This window comes from Aquarana catesbeiana, linkage group LG01 (assembly GCF_042186555.1).
Source record: "Aquarana catesbeiana isolate 2022-GZ linkage group LG01, ASM4218655v1, whole genome shotgun sequence".
Lineage (NCBI taxonomy): Eukaryota > Metazoa > Chordata > Amphibia > Anura > Ranidae > Aquarana > Aquarana catesbeiana.
This window is the reverse complement of record NC_133324.1, coordinates 769,452,817-769,476,611: the sequence shown is the minus strand read 5'-3', so window position 1 is coordinate 769,476,611 and position 23,795 is coordinate 769,452,817. Positions and strand designations below refer to the sequence as shown.

Sequence of the window (23,795 nt, the reverse complement as noted above, 5' to 3'; positions counted from 1 at the left end):
TTTCCCTCCCCAATGTCATTTGACTCGTTAGTGTTACAAGGTCTCAGGTGTGGTAAATTTGGTGTTATCGCTCTCACTCTCTCATACTGGTCACTGGAAGTTCAACATGGCACCTCATGGCAAAGAACTCTCTGAGGATCTGAAAAAAAGAATTGTTGCTCTAAATAAAGATGGCCTAGACTATAAGTAGATTGCCAAGACCCTAAAACTGAGCTGCGGCAGGGTGGCCCAGACCATACAGCGGGTTAACAGGACAGGTTTCACTCAGAACAGGCCTCGTCAAGGTCGACCAAAGAAGTTGAGTGCACGTGATCAGCGTCATATCCAGAGGTTGTCTTTGGGAAATAGACGTATGAGTGCTGCCAGCATTGCTGCAGAGGTTGAAGGGGTGGGGGGTCAGCCTGTCAGTGCTCAGACCATATGCCGCACACTCCATCAAATTGGTCTGCATGGCTTTCGTTCCAGAGGGAAGCCTCTTCTGAAGATGATCCACAAGAAAGCCCGCAAATGATTACTGGAACCATGTCCTGTGGTCTGATGAGACCAGGATAAACTTATTTGGTTCAGATGGTGTCAAGTGTGTGTGGTGGCAACCAGGTGAGCAGTACAAAGACAAGTGTGTCTTGCCTACAGTCAAGCATGGTGGTGGGAGCATCATGGTCTGGGGCTACCAGACCCCCCAAGGAAACCACCCACTTTTTTGGATGGATCTGGTTTCCACTATTGCACTAGGTGCAAAGCTTGCAAAACCACTAGGAAACCGGGTACAAGTAAGAAAATATCTCAATTCAAATCTGTAGTATCAAAAAAAGAATTTAAAATCAAACTTCTTATTACATGTGACTCTGACCACGTGACTTATGTATTGGAATGCCCATGTTCCTTACAATACGTGGGCAGAACCACACGACAATTGAAAATAAGAATTAATGAACATCTTACAAACATAAAAAATGGTTACCCTAACCATAGTGTCTCCAGACACTTTAAACTCTGTCATGACAGTGATCCAACATTGTGTACATTTTATGGTATCGATAACATTTCAAAAAATTGGAGGGGCACCCACATGAAGAGAGCTGTATCCCAAAATGAAACATATTGGCTCTATAAATTACAGACCATGCAACCACATGGAATGAATATAGGTCTAGATTTAAATTGTTTTCTGACCAATGACTAGCATTTTGGGCCATTCATCAATGGTATATATATATAGTACCATATTTTCAATATAATTTATCAACTTCATAAAACTTCCTATGATACTATTTGGTCATACTTTTGTATCCAAAAATGGAATCACACCAACAACACTCACTTATTTGGCTTATTAGTCTTTCCAACCTATTACAAGTTCCAACTAGAGCCAGTTATGTTCCTTTTTGATCTTTTTACTTTCCTTTTCATTCATTTAAATATATCCACAATAATATATCAGACTATCTTGCTGTGACCAATATAAGGATAGTAAAGCGTTTTAATCATGATAATGTTAACCGAGACTGTGGCTACACGGGATGACAGGGTTTAATAAATAACATGGTTTAATATAGATTATCATAATTTTTCATGTTTTATATCTATTGTCCTAATTACCGTATTACAATTAGTACTATATCAACATCTTGACTATGGGTAATTCCCGACAACATTCAGAAATAACCACTAGAGGGAGCAGTATCTGGCAATGAGAACTACTGCTAGTTTTTTTAATAGTCAATTCTTTTTAGTTGGAGTGATTATTGAATCCTTTGGATTAGAACCACCAGGGGGAGTATTACTCTACTCCTCTAACTATTGGCATCTAACATGCCAACTTTATTGATGTGAACAGAACTTCTTCCTATCACGTCTTTCATCTGTCCCTTTTTCCTTTATAAACTCGTAACCTAGTGAGCAATGTATACTAACCTGAGGACGTTCATAACGAAATGTACGTCAGAGGTACGTGGTCACGTGATTCTTACCTACATCCGGCTCTCTGGTTGCTTCTCACGCCGGGTGGAACGCATGCCGTTCTTCGATGTGGTGCGACGGGTCTGTGATCCCAATCTTACCCTGACAAGCGAGCAGCCCCAGTGCCGGGTAGGCACCCACAAATGTAAGCAGCCATTTGGTGTTTTTAATGTATCCTTAGCCTTTTATTAAACAGTTTTACACTATGGAGACTTTGTTTAACATATATACCATGTTTGAACGATTGGGACCGGAGGGGTTCTTAGCCTAATCATCAACCAGCTGTCCAGCCATCCATGTGAGCAGGCACAATCCTGCAAAAGCGCTAATGACTCTATTTTTGATTAAAGGTAAGCAGATATCCATTTCTACAAGGTGCATTTTCCTCTTCTTCTTTGGTGAAGGAACTTTTTATCTATCAACAGGAAGAACCTGGCTCACTTTGGAAGATATCACTATAATTTATAATTTTTTTCACTGCATATGGAGATAGTTTATCACTGTCACTGAAACTATCACTGTTGGTTTTGTGTGTTATTATTTATGGTTTAAATTTACCAGTTACCATTAATTGCATATTCATATTTACCTCTTTTTATAAAGGTATACACTAAGCATATTTAAAAAAAGTTGTAATACAATAGTTTATTCATTAGACAATTATTAGCGCCCCCTATCTATTTACCATCTGGTCATTTTATGTTCAAGTTGGGGAGCAGCTCGTTTGTGCTTTTTTGGGTTATGGTCCACTATTTAAAGTAATATTTTTTGATTTCTAATTACTGATATTATTCACTCATATTGGCACGGAGTCAGTTTTCACTATGACAAATGGGGCAGCCTAGGGTGGGGTTCTATACCACAGGCAATTATAATTGTTCAAAGCAGAGGCTCTGAGGGACAGGAAACAGGTACCTCTGAACCCAGTTCGGTCCATTGTTAATTTGATAGCAGGGGGATAATGCTCTTTAATTGCAACATAGGGGTTGTATCAGGGGGCGATAAAAGACACAAGTGCAGCCGCAAGGGACGGTCTTGAAGTGTTGGGCTTGTAGGTCCCACAGAGCTTGCGAGGCGGGCTGGGATCCTTGAGAAGTTATTGATATCTGGGTTGATAGGATGAAGATGGAGCCCCCCCCCCCCCCCCCTGGGAAGGAGGTAGGTAAAATTGTAGCTCCTGGAAGTGGCGCATAGGTTAGATTTGGAAGAAGCATTGAACTGGCGACCTTGATGCGTGAATGAGATTTTAAAGGAGGACCCCCATCTATATTTAATCCCTTGAGTTTGCAGGACCTGAAGATAGGGTTTCAATCCCCGGCGTCTGGCAATAGTAACCAGGGAGAGGTCCGCAAAAAGCTGGAGGGGGTTGCCTTGAAAGGAAAGATCTCATTGTTCCCTTGCAGAAGGAGCCTCTCTTTAGTGTGATAATAATGGAATATGATGATTATATCCCTCGGGGGACCCTCTGATGGTTTGGGGGTGAGAGATCTGTGGATATGGTCAAATTCCAACCGCTCTGGAGGTATCTCGGGAGCCAGTTCTTGGAAAAAAAGCAGTCGCTGTGCCCTGCAGGTCAGTGATGGCTTCAGGGACTCAGTGAATGCGCAGATTCTCCCTGCGGGACCTATTTTCAGCATCTTCCAATTTGTTCCGCATGGTTTCTAATTCAGTTGACATTTTATTTACTTCTTCTTCATGACCCTCAAGGACAGTGGTTGCCAGATCCATACGCTGCTCTAATTGGTTTGTGCGGTGGCCTATCTTTTTAAGACCCCTCACCAGGTCAGAGGACAGTTTGAGGGAGGCCACAGGATTCTCATCCCGCACAATAGAGCGGAATTTAGCCAGCAAAGTGTCAGAGTCAGTGGTCAGAGGACTTACCAAATCTGTGGGGAATTGATGCAGGCTGTCAGCTGGGGAAGCTGGGTCTGACGCTGATTGCTGAATGGAGTCATCTGGCTCTGGAGGTTCGGGTGCCATTTTTCATTTGCCCTTCCCTGCGGCTGGAGAGGCTTTAGACTGCTGGTGGTTCTTCTGTTTTTTTTTTTAGAGGGGTACATAACCCGCCAGGAGCCTGAGACGGTCCAGAGAAGCGGGAGGCGGTTGAGTGGTGCCGGGATGCAGGCTGTGCTTTATGCGCCAGGTTTTAGCGTTGCAACGGTGTGGAGTGAGGGGATCAGGCAGCCATCTTCCTCACTCGCGTGCCTGCGCCCCATAAGGTAACTTTTCAAAGGTTTTGTGCAAGTAATATGATATTTGTCTTATCCACAGGAACTGCAAAAACTTCAGTCCATGAAGTTATAATAGCCAGAGCCTGAAAAATCTTTTGTACCTCTGAGCCAATGTGCCTTTACCTGTATTTGTGCTTTACCGGGATAAGCATGACTCCATTTTCAGGTTCTATAAAAAATTTGCTACAAATGTCCATTTTGCTTTCTCTCTCATGCCTAAAGATGCTGCCCAATTATCTTCTAATCCTCAACTAGAAACATAAGTATTGTAAAGGTATGGACATTTGCCAAATACAAATACGGTAACTAGAATTCTCAGGTTGCAACACCTAAACAAACTTGTAGTATGTAACCAAGTAAATGTCTTTTCTTTTTCCTGTTAAATAAACTAGGCAATAATACTTTTCTTGGAGCCAGTCTTTTCCTTTGGATGTGTAGAAACCTAAGATGTCTACAGCTGGCATCTAAAGTTAACTGGTATATAAAATGGGCAAAGATGTGGAAATATGCATGTATTGCACTGCCGTACTGAATATTTTATATTGCCCAGGTATACACTTTTTTAACTTGCATAAATATATATGTAATCCCTTTTTTTTATTAGAAGCAATAATTTGTTCATTTTATCTTGTGTTTCCCATACTCTCTTATAAAAAAAAATCTTGCCTTTGCCAACACACTCATGTAAGAATTTATTCCCTATCAGTAATGAATTTGCCAAAAATATATATTTATTCACTTGTTCTGAAAATAATCTCATCATTGGTGCTTTTTCAGATAACAATATACCGTAATTTCATTTTATAATGCTGAATGCTAAATTTTCATAAATATTTTACTTCTGAAAAAAATCTCAATGTACTTTCCGAGCTTAGTCTAGAGGAGAGGTTGGGCCCTTTACTGGGAATGAGGTTATTTTTAATATTACTTTTTATTTTATGAGTTGCCTTGACACATAGGGGCTGTGCCACACTGAAATTCAGTAAAGGAGTATGTTTGGCATGTTGACTCCTCTTTAAATCCTGCATGTGCTGATATCCCCAGATAAATGCATAAATAAATAGTCATAAATAGATAGACAGTCATGCAGACACGTTATTTGTATAATCAATGTTACGGCACTTACCACTTCCTGCTCTTTCTGAGCTCACACAATGTCACCACTTCCAATTTACTGCAATACTTGCCCTCATATAAATCCTGCTCCCAGTTTACCGCCCTAACCCTCCTGATACTCCTAACTTCTGGGTATATTGCCCAAAACCCTGGCCCTCCACCCGCACGCTCTCATCCCCAGAACTGGCAGTCTCCTATCTCTGGCAGCAGCAGTAACCCTCCCTCTAGTATCTCCATTGCCCTGCTTCTACGAGTCAGCCCTCCCTCATATGTGCCCTCTGGAATGCCAGCTCAGACTCTAACAAACTTGCCTCTGTCAATTACTTTTTCTTATCCAACTCCCTCAATCTACTTGCTCTTTCCGAAACCTGACTCCAGGAATCCGACCCTGCCTCTCCCATGGTGGCCTCTTCTGGACTCACTCACACACACACACCCAGACCCAGTGGACGAAAAGGAGGTGGAATTGGAGTTCTCCTCTCCCCACAAAGTACCTTCCAGGTTCTTCTTACACTTCCCTCTTTTTCCTTCTGTTCTTTTGAAGTGCACTGCATTTGTCTTTTTTCTCCAGTTTGTTTGAGGATTGCAGAAATTTACTGGCCTCCTGGCTCATTGTCACACTTTCTCAATGACTTCTCTGCATGGCTACCCTACTTTCTCTCAATACTTTCCTCCTTCAACCCTGTTACTACTGAGGAAGTTGCCAAACTCTTTTCCACAGCCCATCTCACCACCTGTTCCCTGGACCCTGTCCCCTCACAATTACTACAAACCCCTTCCTACTCAATCCTAAACTCTCTAACCCACATCTTCAACCTCTCCCTCTCCTCCGGCACCTTTCCCTTCCCGCTCAAACATGCACTGGTTGCCCCCCCCATACTTAAAGTCCCTCACTGGACCCCACCTGTTTAAATAACTTAAGACTTATCTCCCTGCTCCCGTTTTCCTCCAAGCTTTTTAAACGCCTTGTCCACAACTGTATGAATTGCTACCTCACTGACAACAACCTTCTTAATCCCCTACAGTCTGGCTTCCGCCAACAAGAATCCACTGAAACTGCCATACTATAACTCACTAATGATCTACTAACTGCTAAAACCAAAGGCCAGTACTCCATACTTATACACTTAGACCTTTCTGCTGCCTTTGAACCAGTTAACCAGCTGCTCCTCCTCAATAAACTCCACTCCTTTGGCCTGCATGACTCTGCTCCTTCCTGGCTTTCCTCTAACCTATTTCAGCACACTTTCAATGTCACATACAACACCATCTCCTCCGCTCCTTTTCCTCTTTCTGTTGGAGTACCCCAAGGTTGTCCTTGGGCTCCTCCAATTCTCTCTATACGGCTACCCTGGGCCAATGGATGCCTCCTATGGCTTCCTATACCACCTCTACACCAACGACACCCAGATCTATCTCTTCATACCTCAACTCAACTCCTCAATCTCCACACCTATCACAAATTTACTGAGCAACATATCAGTATGGATGTCACACCACTTCCTCAAACTCAATCTTTCTAAAATTCTAAGATTCTAATATTTCCTCCTACCCGATCCCCCTATAACATTGAGATAAACGGCACAAGCATTGGTCCCTCCACACATGCCAGGGTGCTGGGTGTAATCCTATACTTTGACCTCTCCTTCAGCCCCCACATCCAATCACTGGCTAAATCTCCCCATCTTAACCTCTACAACATTTCCAGAATTTGCCCCCTCCTGACTAACTGCACCACAAAACAGCTTATTCACGCCTTGGTTATTTCCTGCCTTGACTACTGCAAATCCTTCCTCACTGGCCTTACTTTACACACATACTTCCCTTCAATCTATTATGAATGCTGCTGCAAGACTAATACACCTTACTAACCGATCCTTGACTCCTGCCCCAATCTCTTCACTGGCTTTCACTAGCCCAATGTATAAAATTTAAAATACTAACCACAATGTACAAAGTCATCCACAACATCGCCCCCCCCAGCTACATCACCAACCTTATAAATTAAAGAATCCGCGCTTAGGACAGTAAAAAGAGCTGCTGCCTTTTCCCTAATTTGTTCCCCGAAGGGGCTAATTGATAAGTATAGTGAATAATTGGAAAAAATTGGCGCTGCCCTATTTCACATTCCTTGATTACTTATGGATGTAGAATCCATATAACACGAGCTGTACTCGGTACCGTATAATAAATAAAAACTAGTTAAACAAATTACTAAAAATCAACTGGGCACCTAATTAGGTGCCCAGTTGATTTTTAGTAATTTGTTTAACTAGTTTTTATTTATTATACGGTACCGAGTACAACTCGTGTTATATGGATTCTACATCCATAAGTAATCAAGGAATGTGAAATAGGGCAGCGCCAATTTTTTCCAATTATTCACTATACATCACCAACCTTATCTGCAAATATAACCCAAATCATCCTCTCCGCTCCTCCCATGACATTTTGCTCTCAAGCTCCTTTGTTACCTCCTCCCATGCTCACCTCCAGGACTTCTCTAGAACCTCTCCCATCCTCTGTAACTCTCTACGCCAGTATGTTCAGTCAGGTCCTATCCTATCTGCATTTAGGCGATCCTTGAAACGTATTTATTCAGGAAAGCCTACCCTGAATAAACCCCACCTCCACCTGAGAAATGTACTTGAGTAACCTCCATCAGGTCATCTCCTGCAGCTATTACCTTTTGTACCACCTCCCCCCACCAGTATGTGTTCAACTATTAGACTGATTACACTAGATTTTAGGGCATTGAACATTTGGAGTGATCATCAGGACTGGAACACAAATAAATTAGTGAATGCATGATCATATTTATATCCCACCGTTTATCTTCATGGAACACCCAAACAAACTGTAAGATGTTGCAGATAATTTATTAATGGATGATATAAAATTACTGAAAATATCTGGGTTCATTTTTGAAATTACATTACATTTCTGTTGTTTATTATTTATTCCCCACAGTTAAGCTACACTATAAAATTTTCAAATGAACGTTCATATGAAAAATTGATGAATGGCATGTGAAAGTACTTAAAATTTTGTTTGCTTTCAAGATTTCCTTTTGGTATGAATGACATTTCCCAAATAAAAACTGCATATACTGTTTGGAATTTTCCATTCTGGTTTTTCAAATTTTCTCGACTGACCACACTAATGCCCCGTAAACACGGTCGAACTTTGTTCGGACATTCCGACAACAAAATCCTAGGATTTTTTCCAACGGATGTTGGCTCAAACTTGTCTTGCATACACACGGTCACACAAAGTTGTCGGAAAATCCGATCGTTCTGAACGCGGTGATGTAAAACACGTACATCGGGACTATAAATGGGGCAGTGGCCAATAGCTTTCATCTCTTTATTTATTCTGAGCATGCGTGGCACTTTGTCCGTCGGATTTGTGTACACACGATCGGAATTTCCGACAACGGATTTTGTTGTCGGAAAATTTTATATCCTGCTCACAAACTTTGTGTGTCGGAAAATCCGATGGAAAATGTGTGATGGAGCCTACACACGGTCGGAATTTCTGACAACAAGGTCCTATCACACATTTTCCGTCGGAAAATCCGACCGTGTGTACGGGGCATAACAATTAAAAAATTGACAACATTTCCAATAAAAGTCTACTCGTATATAGCCAGCTTTAGTCAAAAAGTGCACTCAATTTGGGAGTATGAATTATTTATTTTTGAAAGATCGTGAGAGAATATAATGAGAGCAGAAAGGCTCCATGGCAAGCATAACTGAAGTTATTCTGCATATTGAAGGGTATCTCAAGCAAAAAGTGTTTTTCCTGACGCCTCCATGGCAGCACACGCTGGGTTGTGACTCCGCCCCCACAACCTGACAGGATTGGTTAGCTATAAGTTTGAAGGGGAGACACCCCGCTGCATTCTCTTTTTTATCCTCACCTGACAGATTGGGATAAGCAGCTTGCTCCTGTTGTCAAGATAAAAGAAAAAGCCTCTTACCGCACTCGCCCCAGCAGGTTCAAGCCTCTCCTGTTTGGAAGTCCCTCCTGTACAGTTTCTAAAGGAGCTTCTATGGAGGGAACCCCCGGTCTGGTGGTCTCAGGGGGCGTCTGGACATCTGGCACAGTAAGCTTTAAAGAAGCTTCATATTTTTGCAGTGGTCTCCTTTTCTTTTTTGCCTGTACCTTGCCTGTACCTTGTTTATGATGTTTCTCCTGCTTAGGGGGCTTGCTGGCACTTGCTGTCCACCGCTGTGGAACCGTCATGGCCGCCGAGGCCGCCTCCTCCACTCTGCAATTGGCCTCAGGGCCAAGTTCTGCCTTGGGAAGGTAATGCCCTTCTCCAAGATGGCGCCGAAGCGTTCGGGACGCTCTGCGCATGCGCGGGAGCGTCATTTTGCCGCGACGGCGGCGGCAGATTTAAAAGCACAGGCATTTCTGTGTTTGTTTGCTGAGCATTATCACAAATACATGATTTTCACCGTGCGTTCAACTGCTTTGCCAGAAAACAACTCAGCAAGACCAGGTAAGTCAAATCATCTGATTTAGCCTTTTTAAAAGAAAAAAAAAAAAAAAAAAGGAGAGTAAGGGTTTTAAAAAAAAAAATTTTTTCTCTTTTTCTTCTCTCTTATTACCCTTCAGTCTTACTGTCTTACTATCACTATGGAGACCACTGCCCGCGCAGACCACCATCAGCAAACGAGGTAAGAGGCCATTCGTCATTGGTAAGTATTGAAGAAGGGGAGAGAAAAAGAGAGCCAACCACTAACGCTGCGTTTTTGGCAGCCCTACCAGGTCAAGAGCCGCAAGTTCCAGGCATGAGAGGAGATCAAGTCATGCATCAAGCAAGAAGTCTCGCAGAAGCCGCTCAAGATCTTCTTCTTGCCACCGAAGACATAGCCGCTCACGTCACAGCCGCTCAAGACGCAGCCGCTCCCGTCACAGTCGGTCACACCGCAGACGGTCACCTTCATCACACCGCCAAAGCCGCCACACCCGTCCTGCAGCAAACGCTTGCTGGGTATGCGGCGCACCAGCCTTGCCAGATAAGCTAGTCTGCAGATCCTGCTTCAATGAAGCAGCAAAGGACAAAGAGCTAGACGCAGCAGTGGCTACGGAGCTCATAAGAGAATCTGTGCGGGAATCCATAAGGGAAACAACAGCACCACTAATCGATAGGCCTACGCCCAGCACATCGGTAGCGGATGACCTCCAACCCCAGGCATCAGAACCCTCCTCAGGAGATGAGGATCAGGACATGTCAGCAGGTTTTGATTTCTCCCTTGTACAGCCTTTCGCAAAGTCAGTCAAAGAAGCGATAGGCTGGGGAGAAGATAAAGCGGAGCCGCAGAAAGTCCGGAAATATTTCCCAAATTTAAGGAAAGACCAGAGAATTTCCCTTTTATAGGTGAACTGGAGGATCTAATTAAAGATGAGTGGGAAAGATCTGATAAGCGGTCCAGTCTCACCAACAGACTGACAAAAATGTATCCTCTGAAGGAGTCAAAAGTCAAATCATTGATGAACGCCCCAGTAGTTGACTCCTCCTTGATGCGTCTTGCACAGCATGTCACTCTGCCTATTGAAGACGCAGTTTCCTTTCGGGATGTTCTGGATCGGAAATTGGATCTGGAATTGAAGAAAGCATACTCCACTGCTGGGGGCGCGTGCAGACCAGCAATTACCACAGCAGCAGTGGCTAAAGCCATATCAGGTTGGGCAACCAAGGTGGAGAAAGATCTGCAAGACGGTACTGAAGTAGACAAAATAATATCTTCTCTTCAGGAGATCAAGTTGGCAGGTGACTTCGTGGCAGAAGCTTCAGTGGATATTATAAGATCCTCGGCGAGATCAATGCTAGCCTTAGTCACGGCAAGAAGGGCCTTGTGGCTGAAACCATGAATGGCCGATACTGCATCTAAAACAAACTGGTGCAGAATTCCATATGATGGCTCAAACCTGTTCGGGTCTAAATTGGACACCGCTATCTCGAAGGTAACAGGAGGGAAGTCGGGATTAATTCCCTCAGACAGAAGACCCAAGGCCCAAAAGGGTTCCTTCTTCAGGCGCAACCTTCCTGAGAAATATAGGGAAGCTAGATCCTACCGTCCTGGTAGGGAGTTTAGAAGAGACTGGAAGAACACAAGACCTTCCTTCCTAAGGATGCAGAAGTCCAAGCCTACCCCGGCAGGGGAGCAGCAGAAGTCTTTTTGAAGGTTCGCCTGCCCACCCAGTACAGGTGGGCGCCAGGCTCAAGGACTTCGTACAGATTTGGTCAAGCCATATAAAGGACCAGTGGACTCTTTCCACGATCAAATTTGGACACAAGTGGAAGTTTATGGGCAAAATTCCAAAGAATCACTTCCAATCAACAAGACTGCCATCTTCACTAGTCAAAAGGAAGTTACTATTAAAATATATAGTGGAATTGAAGGAGAAAGGGGCAATCCTGGAGGTTCTGTCAGATCAAAAGGGGAGGGGGTTCTATTCCCCACTATTTTTGGTAAAGAAAAAGACCGGAGACTTACGTTGGATTTAAAAAATCTCAACAGGAACATAAAAATAGAGGCCTTCAAAATGGAGAGTCTGCAGTCTATACTTCTGGCAGTGAACCTGGGCGACTGGATGCTCTCAGTAGATTTATCGGACGCTTACCTACATATTCCAATTCATCCCCCCTTTCAAAAATTCCTCCGATTTGCCATCAACAAAAGCCACTTCCAATTTCAGTGCCTTCCTTTCGGCATCTCGTCGGCTCCCAGGACATTCACCAAGGTCCTCCTACCCTTGGTTGCATTCCTCAGGGAAAAGGGTCTGCGAGTCCACCATTATTTGGACGACATCCTGCTCTTGGCAGAAGATCAAGAAACCTTGCTATGTCATCAGAGAATCTTACTTACGACTCTCCAAGACTTCGGTTGGCTAGTCAACTGGAAAAAGAGCAGCTTACAACCCACACAAAACATGGTATTCCTGGGAGTGGATCTGAACACCAAATTGAACAGGGTACAACTCCCTCAGGAGAAGATTCAGCCTCTAGTACAGAAGATGTGGAGATTACTATCAGCGAGGCATCTTCCAGCCAGAATCTGCTTGAGTGTGCTAGGGTCCATGGCTGCAACCCTGCCCATGGTGCAATGGTCACAATGGCACATGAGAGTCCTCCAAAACTCCTTTCTGAGGCAGTGGGATGGAGTATCGATGCGTCAGACCATTACTATCTCCAGACCAATGAAGCAATCAGTGTGGTGGTGGACACACTTGACCAACCTCAGGAAATACAAGCTGATAGTTCCCCCAGATCCGATAATAGTCACCTCGGACGCCTGTTAGAGCGGCTGGGGAGCTCACTGTCAAGATCAAGCAGCACAGGGCTGATGGCAGTTCCGGGCCCAGGATATAGTGTCGAATATACTGGAACTCAGGGCAGCTTTCCAGGCCCTCATGGCATTTGCACCAGTCCTCAGAGGGAAGAACGTGCTTATTCGGATGGACAACAAGGTGGCAGTGTCCTACATCCAGAGGCAAGGGGGTACCAAGAGTCTCACACTGATGGAGGAAGTCCGCCCTATCTTGGAATGGGCACAGGCACACCTAGCAGATTTAAAAGCAATATATGTTCCTGCGGCACAGAACACGTTAGCCGATTACCTGAGTCGAGAGACTCTTTCAAACAACGAATGGTCCCTGAGTCTCCAGGCCTTTTCTCTTCTTACGGAGACATGGGGAGTACCAGAGATCGACTTAGCAGCCACTCCTGCGAATACGAAGTGTCGGAGGTTTCTGTCCAGAGCATCTTTCCCTTCAGCCGAAGGGATAGATTGTCTAATTCACCCCTGGAACTTCAAGTTGGGGTACATATTCCCGCCAACTCCGTTAATTGCGAGATTCCTGTCCAGGCTTCGGAGATCTTCAGCCACATAATCGCGGTAATCCCTCTTTGGCCGAGAAGACCATGGTTCACGACCCTATTGCAGCTCAGCCTTCAACCTCCAATCCTCCTTCCGGTAACTCCGGATTTGCTATTTCAAAGCCAATTTCTACATTCAGCTCCAGAGAAACTGCATCTGACGGCATGGAAGTTGAAAGGGTTAGGTTAAGGGAACAAGGCTGCTCACAGGAAGTAATATCGACTCTGATACAAGCCAGGAAAAGCACCACCAACACCACCTATACAAGAATTTGGAACCAACTCTTTACAATGGCGCAGCAGAAGGGATGGGATCCTATTGCTCCAAAACCTTCTCAAATCCTAGAATTTCTCCAATCAGGAATCAACAAAGGTCTAAGTTCAATTCCCCTAAGGTACAAGTATCTGCCTTGTCGGCCAAAACAGGCACCAGATGGGCATTACATCCGTTGGTTATCCAATTCCTGAGAGCCTGCCTAAAAATCAAACCTCCTAAGAAACCAGTTTTTCCATCATGGGATCTCTCAGTAGTTCTTGAGGCCTTCACCAATCCTCCTTTTACTCCATCTGAATCAATATCTCTGTGGGATCTGACTCTAAAACTATCTTTTCTCATTGCAATCACATCAGCAAAAAGGGTGTCTGAGATCCAAGCACTGATGGCATCAGAACCTTACTTGGTATTCTTTCCTGATAAGGTAGTATTAAGACCTTCAGACCACTTCATCCCGAAGGTAGCAACTTCCTTCCACTACAACCAAGATATTGTCCTACCATCCTTCACTAATGATCAGGGTGAACCTCATCCTCTGGATGTTAAGACGACCATCATTAGTTACCTGGCGGCTACAAATTCTTTTAGAAAGACGGATACCCTCATGGTCATTCCACATGGGAACAGACGAGGTCAAGCGGCTACCTCACGTACTATCGCCTCCTGGTTAGCCAAGTCCATCAAGAAGGCATACTCTATGCATCATATGGCAATTCCTGAAGGCATCAGGGCTCACTCGACCAGGGCAGTGGCTACCTCCTGGGCAGCGTATTGCAGGGTTTCACCGGAGACGATTTGCAAAGCAGCAACTTGGTCCTCCAGACATACTTTCATTTCTCACTATAGAGTAGATTCTGCTCACTTGGCTATGGCAGACTTCGGTAGATCTGTTGTTAGAGCCAATTCTTCCGCATTATAAGGAATAAATATTATTTTCTTGCACCCACCCGACTGGCGAGTTATTTCCCAGCGTGTGCTGCCATGGAGGCGTCAGGAAAACGGAAAATTGTATACTCACCTTTCCGTAATTTTCCTTTCCTGACGCCTTTCCATGGCAGCACACAGATCCCCACCCCATTTTATGGTGATATATTTACAGAGAATGCAGCGGGGTGTCTCCCCTTCAAACTTATAGCTAACCAATCCTGTCAGGTTGTGGGGGCGGAGTCACAACCCAGCGTTTGCTGCCATGGAAAGGCGTCAGGAAAGGAAAATTACGGAAAGGTGAGTATACAATTTTCCGTTTTTATTGTGTTGGATGGTGGTGAGGCATTTATATTGCTGTCTGTCACCTCCACCCTACCTAGGGTGGGGGTGATGCTTCTGTCCTAATGATCAGTCATCAGGACTTAAAGTAAAGGTCAAAATTTTAAGCTATCATCACAACAGGGATATAGAGGAAATTCTCAAATGGTGTTTAACCATTCTCTACTCTATCCTAAATTTAAAAAAGAAATGTTGGCTTTAGAAATACTCTAAGGCAGCCATTCTCAACCAGGATTCCATGGATCCTGTAGGAGGTTACTAGCAGTTATTTGACCTATATAGCTGATGGACCTACCATCTGATGGTGTATGCAAAATGTTGGCTCCAAACCCACTTGGCATAACCAGTGGCATGACACCAATGATCTTTTAAGCCGTCTGTAAGACTAGCATTCTGACCATCAATGTAAGGGTGGCATTATTTCTACCAACCCTTAATAAATTATTTTAGTAGGGGTTCCCTGAAAACTATCTCAAGGGTTCCCCTGGGGTAAACATTTTGAGAAAGTCTGCTTTAAGTTATAAGCCACAGTTTGCAAATGAAGGGCACGTGTTTTCAAATGAGTGGTAGAAAGGAGTAGGGATTCTGTGGCCTGCATACTCTAATTCTGAAACAGGTTGTTCCAAAAGACCATTTTACAGGTCAGCATAGCACAGAGCACATACGGAATGGCAGGTAAAAATTTACTGTCACTGTGCAGGTAGAATTATTCTAAATAAAGAGCTTATGTTACTATTTGGCTGAAATATACATTTACATTTACACCCTATGTAAAACAGACCTAAAGCTTGTTCTGAGGCTCATGTTTACTCCTGAAGTCCTTTAAGTGTGGTTGGAAAAAAATGGTCATATAAATTATGAATTTATAACTGAATGAATGAGAGTATGCTGACAGCTGTCAAACCTCATATCACCCAGAGCTGGATTCCCCCCTCTTCCCCCACCCTTCTTGGACAGAGCTGATAATTAGTGTTTGTGAAGTCCTGGGGGGTCTAGACTAAGAAACATGGCTGCCAAATTCAAACAAACATGTTTCCCATTGAACATGTCTTGTTATGGTTTAATCTCAACACCTCCTTTACCCCTTTACTACTATGCCCACTCGCTTGCCAAATATATCAAATCATATAAGAAGGGCTTGATAGCAGCACAATGCAAAACAATGCTTTCCATTGTGCCGAAATGGGAAGGGATGGAGTTTTTAAGTTGTCATCTGCACTCCATGTGAGCTACAGTAGCAATCATTATATAAATATAAAGGCTCTTCTAAATTAAAATGATAATCTAAGATCATTCTACTACAACACATAAATTAATGCACTTATTTGATATTTGTTTCATCAGAATATGTCTCTGAAAGCTTCCAATTAAGCAGGTGTAAGACCCAGTTTCAAATTCCAAACTGCCTAAGAAACTGTTAGGTCCTATAATTTCTTTGTTCAGTTCTTTGTTTCTTTTTTAATATCTCATACTTTTACCTGTACCCAATGACTCTACTTTCTCTATACCTCTCCAGGTACTTCTCTGTGACAGGTGTGTATAGTATTCTCACAATACTTCTCCTCAGTGTACCACTCCTCTTGCAGCTAGCAGTGCCAAGACCTCTCCCTGTACCTTCATCCAGCAGCAGTATTTACTGTTTTCAGCTTACACGTCACTGGTAGCATTTTCTGCTGGTTGTTATATCTCTCTCTCCTTATTCTTACCCTCAGTATCACTACAGTACTCTAGGGATCTCTCACAGCCAGCAGAGACACCCGTTCTTCGCTTTGTACTCTTTTTCCTCACTGTATACTCGGTTACTAATCCTCCTGCTGGCAAGTAGTTTCCCCAACTAACTTAATTTTTTGCCCTGGCAACATTTTGCACTGCTCCACATTATTTTACAACACTACTCCTTCAGGGTTAATACAGGAGGCAGAGAAGATTCTAGCAGCTCTATGCATATGACCCATGAGGCCAAAACTTGCTTTGCACAGTCATTTGCCATTTTAAAGTGTATGGAAAGAATGCTATCAGTGTGGAAAGAACTGGTAGCACCCTCTGCCTGAGTTTTAGTGCTGCTCTTTCCCTGGTTGTCCTAGTTGACATGGTCACTAAATGATGGGAAAATTCAAATTGTTTTCATTGTCACTGAAGCAAGATAATGCAAATAATGATCTGATATGGGTTTCATCCTTCTCTGCTCATAAATAGGGATGGGCCAAACGGACCCCTGTTCGGTTCACACCAGAACTTTTGAACGCCACGAAAGTTCGGACCCGAATAAGTCAATGGGACTCAAAAATCAAAAGTGCCCATTTTTAAGGGTTATATGCAAGTAATTGGGCATACATTCGTTATAGGGGTCCAGGTCCTGTGCTGGGGGACATGTATCAATAAAAAAAAAAAGTTTGTGAAAAATGAGCAGTGACTTTTTGATTTTTAAAGTGAAAGCCTAAAAAGGAAAAATTCCTTCCAATATAGTGCCTGGGGGGCCTCCTTAGTCTACCTGTAAAGTGGCAGATCTGTACCATATCTAGAATCTGCTGCAGAAATAATTGCATTTATAAAGCCAAAAAAATTACATTTTCTCTGCAAGCTGCCTTTTTTTTTGCTCAGGAACAGCTAGGGAGCCAGTGTATATGATGAGGCCACAATGTAGTGCACTGGGAACAAGATTTTTTGGATACATTCTGGTGTCACTTTGACTTTGTATAGAAGTAACAGGTGCAGAAAAATTGGTCTTTAGGTGTCGGTGGCACTTTCCCACCGTAACCCTATAGGGGTACTCTTCATGAAAGCAGGAACTGGCCTTGTTGTAAAAAATTGCAATGATATGTACCTGTCAAACAGGTGCAGAAAATTGGTCTTTGGGTGTCGGTGGCTCCTTCCCACCATAACCCTATAGGGGTACTCTTGATGAAAGCAAGAATTGGCCTTACTGTAAAAAAATTGCAATGAAATGCACCTGTCAAACAGGTGTAGAAAATGGGTTATGGTAGGGAGGTGCCACCAACACCCAAAGTGTCAAAATCCTCCTCCTCCTCCCCTCTCTCCTCCTGTGTGTTCTGTGACATAGGAATGATGGTGTCTGGATAAAGTGGGCCTTGAGATGAAAGGAAGTCCTCCTCTTCCTCCTGCTGCTCTGCCTCCAGTACCCTGTCCATAATGCCACGCAGAGTCTGCTCCAGCAGGAACACAACAGGAATTGTGTCCCTGATGCATGCACTGTCATGGCTCACTATCCTTGTGGCCACCTCAAATGGTGACAATACAGTGAATGCATCTTTAATGATCAGCCATTGGTGTGGGGAAAAAAAAGCAGAGGTGGCCTGAGCCTGTCGTCGTGCTGTATTCGCACAGGTACTCGTTGATGGCCCTTTGCTGCATGTATAGCCACTGCAGCATTGACAAAGTTGAGTTCCACCTGGTGGGCATGTCACAAATCAGGCAGTTTATGGGCAGGTGGATTTCCCGCTGAATTTCAGCCAAGCAAGCTCTGGCTGTGTATGACCGCCTGAAATGGCTACAGACTCTTCTGGCCAGCTTTAGCACATCTTGCAACCCTGGGTACGTATTTAGGAAATGCTGCATCACCAAATTGAGGACATGTGCCAGGCATGGCACATGTGTCAACTTTCCCTGTCTAAAGGTTTGAGACATTATCGCACCCACCATTCCTGGCTCCAGCTGGTGTAGTGTGAACCACCTCTGGGCCTGTCCCTGCAGAGCTGCAAGAATCTCTGCTCCGGTGTGGCTCCTATCCCCTAAACACAGCTGAAGCCAGGAATGGTGGGTGCGATAAAGCCGAAGCACTGCATGGCACCTTTTAGCCTGACTCTGGCAATAGCCCTTTGAACACTTAGGGGGTACCTGATGCTCATAGGACAATTCTGCAGAGGAGGGCATGGAGGTGGCAGAGGAGGAATAGGTAGAGCTCACAGGTTTGGCATCATCACCACCAGCTGTATGGAGACGTGGGGGCACAACAAGCTGCAGCACCAAGCCCTGTCCTGCATCCTTTCAAGTTGCAAGCAGCGTTACCCAGTGTGCTGTGAACAAAATATATCGCCCCTGTCCATGCTTGCTTTACTGCCTTGCCCAACGATGCCAGAACATTTCCTTCCCCGTGATGGGAGAGAGATGGAACGGCCTTACGTGAAAAGTAGTAGCAACTGGGAACCTGCCATTGTGGTACAGCTTAAAACGGCGTTAAACTGGAAGTAACGCACACAGAAGTAAATGGTGTTAAACTGGCAGTAACACACACAGAACTATATGTCATTAAACTGGCAGTAACGCACACAGAAGTAAATGTCATTAAACTGGCAGTAACATACACAGAACTATATGGTGTTAAACTGGCAGTAACGCACACAAAACTATATGGCGTTAAACTGGCAGTAACACGCACAGAAGTAAACTGCGTTAAACTGGCAGTAACACACACAGAAGTAAATGTCATTAAACTGGCAGTAACATACACAGAACTATATGGTGTTAAACTGGCAGTAACGCACACAAAACTATATGGCGTTAAACTGGCAGTAACACGCACAGAAGTAAACTGCGTTAAACTGGCAGTAACACACACAGAAGTAAATGGCGTTAAACTTGCACTTATGCAATCAAATAGAGAGTTTTCAACCGTCACTACACTGATGCTATCTGAACTGTCCCTACTCTAGCTGCACACTATGCAAAGCTGAATGATGGTCCTTCTCACTACACTCACACTATCCCTAGACTGACACTAAACTAATATTCTAAACTGACAATTGAAGCTAAATAGCACAGTATAGCACACTAAATAACTATTAGGACTGAACAGAGCCCTGTTCTATCTCTCTCCATGCCAAAATCACACTGATCATGGCTGCCATTGAAAGAATAATTTTATCCTGTGGGGTGGGAATGAGCCATGATTGGATAAAGTCATGATGACAGTGTCCAATTATGACTCTGACAGTGCTCTGTGCCCTGATTGGCTGAAGCTTTCACTGCTTCAGCCAACCAGGGCTTGCAATGCACTGTTCAGCGCCAAAATGCATTGTGGTCGTTTCGCTGAACGTTCGAACAGCCAAAGTTTGGCCCAAACTGATGCTCGGGCCGAACTGTTCGCCCATACCTACTCATGAACAATGTGAACTGTTAAAGAGGTCCTGGGGATAGTTTAGAAGTTCACTACAGCTAAAGGAAGACTAAAGTCCAAAAGGGGCACTGACAAATGTTTCCTGTCCAGGCAGAGGTCAAACTTAGTGCCCATCTTCCAGATTACAACCACACAGAACAAAAATAAATGTTTGTACTTGATGGTCTCCACTCTAATCGTAACTGTTGTTAATAATTATGTATTTATGTCTAAGTAGCTGGATGGATTCATTCATTTATATGTATGTTTTATTAGGAGCTGTCAAAATGAAACAAACAAATATCAGTTCATTAATAGTAATGAAAAAAATCACTAACCTCTGATTGGGAAGTAAGTAATTCTATATCCGGGCACTAAGGGGAAAAAACAGAACATTAGATGTATAGTCACTTTACATATTGCATTTTAACACTGGTTATAACTCCATCTCAGAATAAACCTCACACTCTAAGTAAAACAAACAAAGAGTGGGTTATTGGGTTTATTTGTGCATGAAAGAACAGCTGTTTCCTGGGATTGTTTGTAATGGGAACTGTGATTTGTTCTTCCTCTGGGCATATCCAAGATGACAACCAAAGCAGATGTGTAGCTGTGGAGCTCTGCTGCACTATCCTTTCTAAGAAGAATAGCTCAATGAAATGTAAAACCACCCCACACATACACCTGATTGGTCAATTCACTAAGGATGGGACCTTGACAGCTGAGGTAGCACAGAAAGCATCACGGAGAAGCCATCATCTCAGTGAGCCACATAAGACCCCTTTCTCAAGGTGACTATAAACTAAAATTACTTTCATTTTCTGTTCTGGTGACCACACAGAAAGTGAATGGACATCTCCTCAATTGACTCAAAGACAGGTATAAAAATCTAATTAAGGTTCTGCTCTATTCAAAACTTATAAAACATTTGGCTGTAATCATACTTTAATTGGTTACTTTCGTCAACTAAAATATGTTTTAAAAATAAGATCTTCGAGCCAAACGAAAGATTCAGTATGAATCAGCCACAACCTGGCTGGGTAGAAACACCTGTCAGCCTAATGTGGAGAAGGACTCTTTCACTCTGTGTGAAAACAGTGGTCTCTCTGCAGAAGTCCAAGCTCTCCAAAGGGCATGAGCTTTGCTGATTGCAGAGCTATGGATATGACTCAGCAAAAGGGTATGTCAGACCTTAGCAGAGAGACCTTGGACCTCTGAGAATGAGTCCTTCTTTACAGCATGCTGGCAGGGTAAAAGGTGTTTCTATTCAGGTTGTGGCTGTTTTTAAAGAGAAACTATAGGACTTTGCACACATTTTGTTTTGATGCACCTAGATTTAAACTAAGAGTTCTTAACTGCTTGCCGACCGGCTCACGCCGATATACGTCGGCAGAAGGGCACGTACGGGCATATTAACGTACCTGTACGTTGCCCTTTAAAAAGCGGCTTGTGCGCGCCCGCCGCGAGCTCCGTGAGTGTGATCGCAGGTCCCGCGGACTCGATGTCTGCGGGAATACCCGCGATCGTCTCACGGAGAGGAAGAATGGGGAAATGCTGATGTAAACAAGCATTTCCCTGTTCTGCCTAGTGACAGGACACTGATCACAGCTCCCTGCAATCGGGAGCAGTGATCAATGTAGTGTCACACATAGTCCACCCCCCCCACAGTTAGAATCACCCCCTAGGACACACTTAACCCCTACAGTGCCCTCTAGTTATTAACCCCTTCACTGCCAGTCACATTTACACAGTAATCAATGCATTTTTAATCACACTGATCAATGTATGAATGTGAATGGTCCCAAAATAGTGCCAAAAGTGTCCGATCTGTCCGTCCTAATGTTGCAGTCATGATAAAAATCGCTGATCGCCGCCATTACTAGTAAAAAAAAAATTATTAATAAAAATGCCATAAATCTATACCCTATTTGGTAGACTCTATAACTTTTGTGCAAACCAATCGATAAACGCTCATTGCAATTTTTTTTACCAAAAATATGTAGATTACTACTACATGTCGGCCTAAACTGAGGAAAAAAAAAAAAATTTATATATTTTTTGGGGATATTTATTATAGCAAAAAGTAAAAAATAATGCGTTTTTTTTCAAAATTGCAGCTATTTTTTTGTTTATAGCGCAAAAAATAAAAACCACAGCGATGATCAAATACCACCAAAAGAAAGCTCTAGGGGAAAAAAGGACGTCAATTTTGTTTGGGAGCCATGTCGCACGACCAATTGTCAGTTAAAGCGATGCAGTGCCGAATCGCAAAAAGTGCTCCAATCTTTTGCCAGCCAAATGGTCCGGGCTGAAGTGGTTAACTGCACTTTCACAATAAAATCTTCCATATGACCAACCCCCATCACACCTTTTTTACCAAATAAGTGAATATAAGTGCAGACCGCAGATATATCTGTTCCCTTATTTGGCAAGGATGGTGATGAAGTCATAAGGAGAATTGTATTGTTCAGCCCTATATGTTCTGGAGCTGCCTTACTGCTTTAATAGACACAACACAATTCAAAATGTAGAAAAATGGACTGTTATCTGAAACTGAACTGTTGTCCACTGCAATTCATCCTAAAAATGAAGAAGATGCAAAGCTTTAGAAATACTTACTTGTTGCAACTTGAGTGTCCCTTCTTGCAGTTTGAATCTGTCCTCACCTGGAACTTGCTTCGGTCACCTATTCATTGGCTCTAAACTGCCGGTTTATATAGAATGTAGCTTGTGCTGAGTCACAATGAGGCAGTGAGATGGATTAAGTCAAAGTAAAGTCAACAATGTTTGAGCGGGACTATGAGTTGCAAAAGAAAGAAGTCTAAAAAAAAAAATCATTTACATGTACTAACAGAAGCAACCTGACTTAATAATGTATATATGAATACAGCATTTATTGTATTAAGATTTACATTAGTATAATATCTGATCTGATTGTGCCTACAGATATAAAAGTATCTGTGGTAGATAGAGAAGTGAATATTTATCTGTAAGTCTTTTTGAATGCTAAATAAAAAAGAATTGCTGACTTAGTCTGGGTTCGCACTAGTGCAAATTGGATGCGGAGGTTTCTCCGCTTCCATTTCGCATAGCAGGAGATTGTGACCGTCTCTATGGAGCCGGTTCACATATCTCCGCAGCAGCTCTGGTGCGTATTGCACAGGAACCCTGTGTGTCTTTTGGTCCGTTTCAGGATCTAATGCAGCCCAAAATTCGGGCTGAAATCGGACCTAAAACGGTGAATGGAGATGCACCGGACTCCTGTTGTGAGCCCAGCCTCAAGGTCATATTAAAGCATTAAGAGGCTACTGGCATTAAACCCACAGCTTTAGACCACAATCTCAGTCTCAATGAACAAAGTACATGTGCGTCTAAAAAATTGTCAACCAAAGCTGTCCTTTAAATACCCAATAATTTTATTCTACAAAATACAGGACTAGGAATACCCATATTAAAAACCATGGTACTGCAATGTAAAATGTTCCGCAAGGAAGTTCTAGTGTACCCCCCTAAATATTCAATTGCCACCAAAATAAACAAAGCATAAGTCTGTGACACATAGTTACATAGCTAGTCTGGTTGAAAAAAAGGTACAAGTCCATGTAGTTCCATCTAGTTCAACCAATAAAAAAAAGACAGGGATTCTTTAACCGGTTCCCACCCGCCGTACAGTAAAATGATGGTCGGGCGGGACCGCTCTCTTTCTGGGAGGATGTCATATGACATCCTCCCATTCGCCCTCTGGGGCGCACAGCGTGGCGACACAGGGCATAATTCAGAGGTGTAACTAGAACGTTCAGGGCCCCGATGCAAGAAACCGTGAAGAGCCCCCCTGACCCCCGAACAAGGCCCTTTCCGCCGAGCCCAGTGGCGGAACAACAGGGCCCAGTCGCAAGTGAGTGGCTGCATATAAAGGAACCGATTTCTCCATTTCCCCCGCTTCTC

The 23,795-nt window shown here is 43.4% G+C and overlaps 1 protein-coding gene across 1 annotated transcript in view; it reads right to left on the bottom strand.

The window, feature by feature from the left end:
- Window positions 1-22,589, bottom strand: part of LOC141113333 (glutathione S-transferase P 1-like) — a 77,143-nt gene extending 54,554 nt beyond the window's left edge. The window contains exons 1-2 of the mRNA XM_073606397.1: window positions 22,470-22,589; window positions 20,189-20,224 (exon numbers count right to left, since the gene is read on the bottom strand). Of these exons, the coding sequence (XP_073462498.1) occupies window positions 20,189-20,224; window position 22,470 (37 nt within the window). The 5' untranslated portion in view covers window positions 22,471-22,589. The remainder of the gene's footprint in view (window positions 1-20,188; window positions 20,225-22,469) is intronic.
- Window positions 22,590-23,795: the final 1,206 nt, after the last annotated feature.